The following is a 10,786-nucleotide window of genomic DNA, read 5'->3' on the forward strand; positions in this document are numbered from 1 at the left end:
CTTGTCCCCCAATGATTGTGCGCACGTGCGCGAACAAGGCGCACGCGCGACAACGTGCTTCCTCCAGCATCCTGGCGAACGACGGCGGCGTGCGCTCCACCTTGCGTGCATCTTGCGGCTGCGCTGGCGTTGGCCAATCGGCGGGTGAGTTGGAGAGGAGAAGAGTGGTGTGGCGAAGCACGACGGGCGCTGCGCAGGGGTCATTTTCACTCCTGCAGTCGACGACTTCGAACGCTCGCTCCGTTCTCCATGGCCAGGACCAAGCAAACCGCCCGTAAGAGAAACGGTGGAAAAGCTCTGCGCAAGCAGCTTGCTACCAAAGCTGCTCGCAAGAGTGCAGCTGCCACTGGCGAGGTTAAGAAGCCGCATCGCTATAGGCCTGGGACCGTGGCCCTTCGTGAAATTCGCCGCTGCCAGAAGTCGACCGAACTTCTCATCCGCAAGCTGCCGTTCCAGCGCTTGGTGAGGGAAATCGCTCAGGACTTCAAGACCGACCTCCGATTCCAGAATTCGGCTGTAATGGCCCTTCAGGAGGCCAGCGAGGCCTACCTGGTCGGCCTCTTCGAGGACACCAACATGTGTGCCATCCACGGCAAGCGCGTTACCATCATGCCGGAGGACATCCAGCTGGCCCGGCGCATCCGTGGCGAGCGTGCCTAAGTTCGGCTGCTGTCTGCGCCGCAGCCTCGGTCAAGCAAGGAACAAAAAACGGTAGGGCTCAGTGAGCTATGCAAAAAATAAAACGCTGCCAAGGAAAACTGTTGCTACACTGATGACAAGCACCTCTGTCGAAATGTTGGCTACAGCAACATCTCTTTTTCCAACAATGTTGGTCGGCGTACATGTTTTTCTAACGCAGAAGCTGCTTCTTTCTCGTGTTCTGTGAGAACCTTTTTTCCCGTTTTCTTTAGGATGGAAATTCGCGAATACTATTCATTTCTTCTTACAGCAGCAAGGCGTTCGGGGTCAAGAACAACTTTCACCTGGAAAAAGTACAAGACAAGTCATTGAAGAAATTAAAGTTGCTTCTGTTAATTGAAGAACTTGAACACTGAAATTTTGCACCTTTTTGGTATATATCCTATGCAATGCATTCCTATCACAAAGTGCAAAGCTATGTTAGTGTGTTGGCAATACAATCTTCTCAATGGTGACCTGTTGCTTCGGCTGTGAACTGCCTTCATGATATTGACAATAAAGGACATCTACTATCGTGGACAAAAGTACCCTGGAAGTGCGAGCGCCGAGCAAGTGGCATCTCAGCGTTTCAGACCGCTCGAAACAGTGGGCCATATATGCACATTCCGAACGCAGATGTCACCACGGCTGATCCCCCTGATAGAGCACCAGTAAAATTCAGTCGATGCTCGCACGCCCTGGGCAGTTTTTTCCCCGATAGTACATTATCCAAAGAATGAATATGCCCTGTAAAACGAAATACGGGAAGCACCTTTATTTTGACAGTTATAGTACAGATTCAGCATACAGTGCATACAGATACGAAAGCATTTGTATTTTATATTACGGTCTCTCTTTTACGGCCGTCCGTCCTACGGAAATGACCGTTCTTCATTCACGGAAAAGCGTTCGGTCACACGCTACCAGCTGATTTGCAGTAAAACCAGAAAATATTTTTTTACGGTGTAGCGAGAACGCGCGCACACTTTAGGTTACGTTGGCGAGAACAACAGCGTCTACAGATCGACCGATGGCTAGATGCACTGGCACTGCCTATGCAACCGGACGTGGCCAACGAGCTCTGACGCGGCCGGCGTCTAACGATGCTCGCCGATGTGCCGATAAACGCACTTTTCGAGCTGCTCAAGCCCAGGCAATCTGACAGCAATGAGAAGATCCCGAGCTGAGGGAGCGGAATGCCGAAGCAATCCAGCACCGTTTCCTGTGGGTTACGTAAACGTGACGAATGTTAGCTACACGCAGAACAAGCTTCGCTTACAGCCATGTTTCTGTAGAGGAAACTGTTGTATTTTTTTGTTTAAATCTCTTTGCATATACCCGCGCTGACTTCTACACTGGGTGCGGCGACTTCGATAAGCGCACCGAGCTTAGGGAAACCGCCGTTGTCCTCCTACCACCGGAAATACAAAGAACAGATTGTCGGTCAATGACATAAAAACAAAACGACTTAATATTGACATATTGTAGTGCAGCGGCCCTTAATGCCATGCCAGATTGACGCCATCTTGCAGTAGGTGAGAGAGGCGGCAAACATTTATGATCTTTTCATCCTACCCTTGACGTCGGAGACAAATGGGGACGAAGATACTGAAACACACTTTTGTCAGCGCTGAGGTGCAGGCAGGCGTCGAAGTATACGTCAGGAGGGCCACAAGGATCCACACTCTTTATTCGCCATTGAACGCTAGTGTACGGTCGCCGCATCAAAAAATATGGCCGACGTAGGAACGAGCCGAAGCGCAGCGTGGTCGTCGCGCAAGTCACACCCCTGAGTCCAGGAAAGCATTGCTGCAAAAATAATCAAAATCAATGTGTAATGCTCTGATGCAGAGGTGGGAGAACGCGTGTTAGCGAAGTCTAGAGAAGCTGCACTTGCGAGATGGTCTGCGCAAGGACATGAAAGTCATTCGAACGCCATGGATTGCTCGTTCGCAATTGTAGCGACCCCCGTTCTCATCGGCCTGCCACGTAAAACATTTCTTTAAACGACCCGTGAACAACTTCTATTGGCACAAAACGTGATTCAATCGCACCAGTGCGAGAGACAGCGCCACTTAACGACGCCAAGTTGATGAGATGTGCAAGATGTTTTTTTATGGCGCGTACTGAGCTAAGCGTCAGTAGGCTTACGCATTTACACTTCGTCGGCGGCCGAGCACGTTAAAGTGTGGGCAATTATTTTGGTAGGTATTTTAGGGCTTTCGTAAACGGCGGGGTCTACACCACGTGACTCGATCGTTCGTTATTGGTGGCACGGTACACACCATCAAATGTTTCGCTCGTAGAGCGCACCATAAGCGTCGCAGCCTGGGTCATCGAGTGCAGCGATTTTGCGAAGCACAAGTCCGGCTCCGGACCCTGCCTACTGGCGGCGGTGCTGCGGACATTATTGTATTAAAGGAAAAAGAAAAAGACACACATGCTAGAACAATATACACTCACTGGAGCGCAAACAATAGCGTACAAAAATACAAGATGAGCGTTGCTGTCCCCTTTAACATGGGGCTGCGACACACAGTCACCTATACCCTGCATGAGTTAACCAGCTTTTACTCATATATTGCTGGCTAAAATTTTACCTATATAATCTTCTTCTCGGCCATCATAAAAATGACTTATGTCTATATCGTACAGTTTGATATGTTTGTAGCCATATCCCGGCTAAATAGATTTCTTCCCTGCTTTTTTTCTTTCCAGTATTTAAAACCTATGTTGCTTATCTCTACTGCTAACCAGTTAATTCTCCCATCCGCTTTGCCGGCCCCTTTGCTGCCGTTAGTTTTTCCCATCCCTTGCCTGTCGCACACTCTCTGTTCGCTCCAAATTGACCGCCACGAAACAGACACCTAAAGCTTCCATTACATAGCGATGTAAAACTGCCGAATGTAGGTACTGCTGACAGGGGGGACTCACGGGATATAATCACCAAACGAAAACGAGGCCGAGCGGCGGCCACTTTTGTCGCTTCATTACTTTGCATAGTAACGTTTCATTGTTAGGTTGATGCCTATAAACCGTTTTCCGATGATTTAGAATATATTTAGATTACTTACGGCTTCGTTGTTTATATTGTGTTGAAACAGGCTCTCATTCGTAAATAACACTGCCTCACATCGTAGTTACTGCAATTCGTGCTATAAATGGGCTCGCACTACGACCCTCCCATGTACTGTTGCCGTTAATTAAAACGCCTGTTAAACCTCATTACTAAAAAAAGTGCAGCATGTAATCGTTCTGTACTCTGTTTCCTAAGCATGCAGTAGTCGAAATGTAGATATCGAACAGCGCATCGTTGTAGAATAGGAAACGTTCGCTTTTGAATGTACGTTCGTCATGCGACTCCATCCTCAACATGTACTTCTACAAAAATCCAGCGCACTTGACAGAAGAAAAAGAAGGCCTCCTTTTACAACAAAGTCTCGCGTCCGCGTGACGGGGAGGCTGTGCCGATTAATTTTCTTTATTTGTTTCTTGGTTTGCCTGGCGTCACAACACACCATAAGAATTTGCATTCGTAGCATACAACATATACGAAGCGGCCTCTTTAAGGGTGCGGCGATTTCACGAAGCACACTTGTCGCTGTGGTGCCTAGCCTAGCTGCGGTACCGGTGCGACCGTCAGAGAAATAAAGGAAGGATTATCACACGTTGATTACTTGGCCATTACCATTCAGTTGCAACAGAACGGGAGCGTGTCGTAGTGTCAGTAGACTGTAGCAGCCACGAAGCAAAGCGACGGCACCAAGTCAAACGCATTATTTAAGTTATGCAATGCACGGCAAGATTTCGGGTAATGCTGGAATAGAAAGGAACGAAGAGAGTGTGCTCCAAGTGCGGAACAGAAGATCATTTTGGGGCCACCTGCACATCAGGTCGATGCGCCCGATGTGCCATTTTCGGCCATACGACTACAACGTGCAAGGCGCCATGCACTTAACGCTGTTGCGTTAAAGCAGCTTATGAAGGCTTTAATATCGGCCAGGACGATTTGGCGTGGATAGGATAATGATCATGAACGTTTCTGGTGAAGGTAGTGGACTCAATAAATAAAGAGTTTAGATTTACATTAGAAAACAGATGCCATTCCACTGCCAGAATTTTAAATCATCCCATTAATCCTTGTGTTTGACAGCCTATGCGTGTCGAGTGACAGTGCTTCTTGATGCTTGCTTGCTGACATTCTTATGCTGCATAATTCGCCTGTGAAAATTCCCTCTTTCTCCTGTACAAGAAAATTTACATTCATCACGAGAAAACTTCTAGATTATTTCCGGAAACTAGCTCATGAAATAGAGGGTTGCAGGCACCCCAGGCTTAGATATGCATTCAACAGCCTCGCGTCTTGCAAATCTTAAAGGCATACTCCTGCTAAGGAAGTTCTTGGTATCATCCACAAAGTTATTTGCGAATGACAATTTGCTTAGTTTGGGAGAACAGTCAATTAATCTAAAACACGTCAAGCGACAACGCAGACGATGCATACACATTTCAACTGAAATTAATAAACATAAATATAACACCTACTGGAAGAATCATTGGCACGATGCCATTCTTTCAGTGAAATAAAATCTGTCTTCCCATATAAATCTGGGATCCTTTATAATTTAGGCTACTATAGATCTCATGAGGGTTGCGACGTGAAATATAAATGTTGTATTGAATCCTCATTTTTTTACTGTAAGAGCCGATGATGATTAAAGAGCAGTGATAGAACAGAGATCACAGCACTGAATAGCTTTGTGATAGTTAGGATCGTCACGTTGCAAGGCGTGTGACGCGAGGAAGATGGAGGAGACGGTGCATGAGTAGGAACACACAACAATTATATTAGACGGCATGTAAAGACGAAGAATATCTTCAACTAGAACCACGCATGCACGGATGTTCGTAAACAGCAAAGAAAAACGTAGTCGAACGATGTTGCGGCTGATGTCCGGAGCGTGGTGTGACTCGCAGCTAGATTGATGACCGGCGTGGAAAAGTAGACGAACCAGTATGGGGCAGGAGAAGGTGGACGGCCGGCAGCTCCGTAGACGGCAACAGGCCGCTTCGAGGTCTCGGGCAGGACGACGGCCCAAGGCGCTCGTTTTACCATGGTTGCCCGGTCTTCTGAACCTCGCGCGTAGAAGCGGGTTCCGAGATGTCAGTAGGCCTACCTGAGGCCTCGTGCAAGGCGAGGACCAGAGGCGCTCTTCGTCCCAATGACGGACGCCCACTCTCCTGAGCCTCGCGCGTAGATGAGGGTTCGAGGTTGCAGCACGCCGGTCCGAGGTCTCGTGCCTTGCAACCACCGGAGGGGTTCTCTGTCCCGAAGGCGGACGCCCGGTCAAGAGAACATTACTCGTAGGTGTGGGTTCCCTAGGCCCTGCGGTCCGACTCATGCCGGCGTTCCAACGATCTCCCCTGCGCAAGCCTCCCTTTTTCATTCGCTGCACGAGCCTCCCTTGTCTTCCTTTTTCTCTTGCTGAGGGCAGCCGCACTGCCATCTGCTCTTGCTTTCCTTACTTTGTAAGTACTTCTTCGGAATCACTCCCCCATAAGAAAGTTATTTCGTTCAAAGAACTTGAGGCTACTTGATATACGTTGGTCCACCGTAGCACGCACGCACCACAATAGCAGTTCCGAGCACCGCACACTCAGTACGTATAAGTACAAATAAAAAGTACCACAGCACTACAATTCCGAGCGCCACACACTCGGCATAACGACTACGTTTTCAAGTCGGAACGCCACGATACAGGGTGAAAAAAATCCACAAAGCTAACCTGCCAGCAAAGGGTGCTCGACATTAAAGTTGCACCGGTTTAAAGTGCATGCTTTTAAAACACCATGTTTCCGCAGACAAACTCTTCATGTGCTTGGCAACTGGTTCATGTTGTTTGCGCCTACATTCTCGCTGCCTTTAATATACTCAACCGAGAAGTCATACTCCATAAGTATGAGGCTCCAACGTAAAACACGGCTGTTGATATGCTTTGCCGAATTCATGCAATCAAGGGGCTTATGGTCGCTGTGTAATATGAATGTGCATCCTAACAAGTCGATGTGAAACTTTTGGACGGCCCGCGTAAGAGCTAGGGCTTTTCACTGAAATGTTGAATATGCAAGTTCTCGTGGTTGTAGTCGGTGGCTTGCATATGACACCGAGTGCAGAATTCCTTCATGACACTGCTTAAGTATGTCACGTATACTTGTTGACGACGCGTCGGTGAGGAGTACGAAAAGTTTGGAAAAATTCAGTGTCATCCGTCTGACAAGCAGCTGATTCTTCCGGTAATGGTGGTGATATAGGTGGCCGTTCCTCATACTTTTTCAGTAGATTTACATGGAATAGCGTCGTCCTTGTCCCGAGGTCAGTAACGTAATCGACGTCATTTCTCCTTTCAAGTAGAGTGAATGGCCTTTCCCACGTAAGAACCAATTTGTGGTTTGAAGGGAGCAGTAGCAGAACCTTGTCCCCAATAGATAAATGACGTGGTCCGGTCTTGCGGTCGTAATCCTTCTTCTGCGCAAGTTTTGGTTTCTGAAGCTTCTCCTTGTCTAACCGACAAGTGTCTTCAAGACGCTTCCACAGCTCAACTACATACCCGTTGAGGTTCTTGCGTCATCATCAAGATGATCACCTGTCCATAATTTTTCAATATCGGCATGGGCCCTCTGAGATGACGGCCATACAAGTCAAAGAGTGAAAAACCCAAGCTCGATTGAGGAACTTCGCGATAAGGAAGAAGCAATGGCGCCAAGTGATGGTCCCATTTTTGGGGGATCGCTTGACACATTCGTCTTATCGTTTGTTTAAGGCTACCGTTGCCCTCTCCACAAGGCCATTTGTCATGGGATGATACGGAGTTGTTGGCAACTGCGTAAAAGAAAGAAGCCGGCTTCGCTGCTTCATCAGGCGTGACGAGAATGATGTGCCTCTGTCACTGATTATCTCATGTGGGACTCCTACACGAGAGAACATCTCCAGGAGCTCCTCAGCGATTTTTCCGTTTCTATGCTAGGCAGTGCCACAGCATCAGGATTCCGCGTTGCTATATCGACCATTGTCAGAACGTACTTATTCCCTTTCTCTGACATGGGAGATAATAGCCCCACAATGTCAATGGCAACTCTCTTAAACGGGGTATCAATGATGGTAGAGCTTCCCAATGGTACTCGACCTATTAAATAATTTGAAAAAGTCCTCTGGAAGGTATCGCACGATTTAGCAGATCGCGTGATGTGTGATTTGACTCCAGGATAATGGAACTCTTGGCACACACGGTCTGTGGTTCGCTTTATTCCTTGATGTCCTGCAAGGATTCCTTCGTGACCCATTTTCATTACAAAATGACGAAGGCTTCTGGGCACGTAAAGCTGTTCCATTTGTTTCTTTGACCGCAGTGTCTACTTTCGATAAAGAATTCCTTGCTTTACAAAAAAATTGACGTCGGCGAACCTAGTCTTCACCTCTTTGTGCACTGCTTCAAAGCATTTACGTAGAGTGGCGTCATCCATTTGCCTGGTTCTCAAGTCGATTGGGCTGATATCTAGGGGGTTTATAACTGGCACTGGTAACGGATGCGAACTTGATCTTGTCTTTCTGGTAGTCGCTGCCACTTCCGACTTGTCCTTGATTTCTCTAGCAGCCGACGTTAAAGTGTCAGCAGAGATTGTTTTATTGGTAGAACAGTTTCCACTTCTGCTCTAAATGATTCATCCGAAGCGTTCAACGTATAAAGATGTCTTTTCCAATTATTGTCAGGATTTGAGTCATTCCGCACAACTTTCCCATTTCTCAGGACAATATCGTTCAAAGGCGTGTCCATGCATAAGATCCGAGTCTTGCCTGTGAAGAACGGTGGCGAGATCTCCATGTTTGCTTCAGGTAGCTTCAACAATCTTCTGTCCAGAAGACAGACCAAGGAAATTTTTCCTGTCAGCTTACTGTCTGGTACGAGGGACCTTTTGACAATAATCGAATCGCATCCCGTATCTCGCAAGACAGTAGCGGGATGTCCTCCAAGCAGACCTTCGGCAGTAGGCATAGACTTTTCGTCTCGTTTATGCGTTTGCCTTCTCCCGCATTCTGTACTTCCGGGAACTCGATGCAAGGTCTGCGTCTCTTCGTTACCTGCCTTGCGCACATCTACTTGCTGCATTGAGCACGAAGCCTTCTCGATACTGTTGGCTTTTTTAGGTAGTCACGTGTCTTATGCCTAGTGCGGCGGCAGTATCCGCAGAAGAGTGTATTTCTATTTAGACTCTTCGTATTGGTCCAGCAATTAGCAGCTCTGTGACCGCGTTTACCACAAAGAAAGCAGCGCGGTCTTTATTCTCTTCTTGTCGCTGAGGAGTTCGAGCTTGACCTGGTGGCTTGCTAGGTTCTATCTCCTTTTTACCTTTGCCAAGGATGACTGACCCCTGCGCCTCCATTTAATTATCTGTAGCTTCCGCTAGCTTTTCAAATCCCTGCCAATTCCTTTTTCTCAAGATGACTGCCGATTTCTCATGGCAAGTTATCAGGAACTGTTGTGAGACAATCTTGGCCCGCAGAGCATAATATGACCGGTTCACTCGGCCTTTTTTTTGCCAGCGATCAAAATCTCCCTAGAGGACAGGCAAACTCTACCAGTTTCGGAATTATCGGGTTTTACCGACCGAAACTTGCTTCGGTAGCCTGCCCCCGTGAACCTGAAGCGTTGCAAAAGTGTCTTTTTTAGCGTCGCACAGTCCATGGCATGATCTCGCGCCATTCTGCCGACAACACTTAGAGCTACGCCTGTCAAACGGCCCATTTGTCTTGTGGCCAGCCCTGGCTCGTTGCGACCCGCTGAAATTGTTGAATGTATGCGTCCAACTCGTCGCGTCTTTCTTTAAATGCTGGGATTATTTTGTGTGGATTTTAGCAGCTCTCGGTAGCGGCTGCGTGCACACTCTCTGTAAGCTCTACAGTAGTCATGCTACCCGCTGTCGCATCCAACTCCCTCAACTTTAACTTGAGCTCCAGCACTTCGCTTTCTGCCTTTAATCTAGCTAGCGCTTCGGCAACAGCTTCTTTTGCTGCATTGCATTCAGCCAGACGTGCTTCACGCGCTTCTCTTTCGCGTGCGCGTTCCTCATCTCCCCATTGTTTCAACGCCGGGCCAGTCAACGCCAGTTCTCTTCCAATTGCCGTAAGCTTGTCTATCTCCATCCTCACCCGTCAGACACGCATATGCAATGTGATTCTCTGCTCGACAGCGTAAGAGCAGTCCTGTCGCGGACGCCGGATATGCGATGGTTAGCATCGTCACGTTGCAAGGCGTGTGACGCGAAGAAGATGGAGGAAACGGTTCATGATTAGGAAACACACTACAGTTATATTAGACGGCATGTAAACACGAAGAATGTCTTTAACTAGAAGCACGCATGAAAGGCTGTTCGTAAACAGGAAAAAAATGTAGTCTCACGAGGAACACTCACTGGTAGAGTGATGACTGGCATGGAGAAGTAGATGCAGCAGTACGGGGCAGGAAAAGGTGGACGGCCCACCCCTCCGTAGACGGAAACAGGCCGCTCCGAGGTCTCGTGCAAGACGATGGCCCAAGGCGCTCGTTTCGATGACGGACGCCCGGTCTCCTGAACCTCGCGTGTAGAAGCGAGTCCCGAGATGTCAGCAGGCCGACCAGAGGCCTCGTGCAAAGTGACGACCCGAGGCGCTCTTCGTCTCGATGATAAACGCCCGCTCTCCTGAACTTTGTGCGTAGATGCGGGTTCGAGGTTGCCGCAGGCCGCTCCGAGATCTTGTGCGGTGCAACGACCCGAGGCGTTCTCTGTCCCGAAGACGGACGCCCGGTCAAGAGAGCCTCACTCGTAGGTGTGGGTTCCGTTGGTCCTGCGGCCCTAGTCGTGTCGGCCTTCCAACGATCTTCCCTGCGTGAGCCTCCCTTTTTCATTTGCTGCACGAGCCTCCCTTGTCTCTCTTTTCCTGCCGTTGAGGATAGCTGCACTGTCGTCTCCTCTTGCGTTCCTTACTTTGTGAGTACTTCGTCACAACCTTACATTGCTCCAGAAATCAGTTTCTCTGCTGAGCGCAGCATCCCACGCTAACAATTTTGACAGA

At 48.5% G+C, this 10,786-nt stretch overlaps 1 protein-coding gene across 1 annotated transcript; it reads left to right on the forward strand.

Annotated features, from left to right (window-relative positions):
- The first annotated feature begins 249 nt into the window (after positions 1–249).
- Positions 250–1,188, forward strand: LOC142574284 (histone H3-like). Its single transcript, XM_075683406.1, has 2 exons — positions 250–711; positions 950–1,188. The coding sequence occupies exon 1, from the start codon at positions 250–252 to the stop codon at positions 658–660; it is 411 nt and encodes a 136-aa protein (XP_075539521.1). The 3' UTR covers positions 661–711; positions 950–1,188.
- The last annotated feature ends 9,598 nt before the right edge of the window (positions 1,189–10,786 follow it).

This window comes from Dermacentor variabilis, chromosome 3 (assembly GCF_050947875.1).
Source record: "Dermacentor variabilis isolate Ectoservices chromosome 3, ASM5094787v1, whole genome shotgun sequence".
NCBI classification, from domain to species: Eukaryota; Metazoa; Arthropoda; class Arachnida; order Ixodida; family Ixodidae; genus Dermacentor; species Dermacentor variabilis.

Bases quoted from the DNA above. Each gene is read 5' to 3' on its own strand.
- LOC142574284 (XM_075683406.1), top strand. From the start codon at position 250: ATGGCCAGGACCAAGCAAACCGCCCGTAAGAGAAACGGTGGAAAAGCT.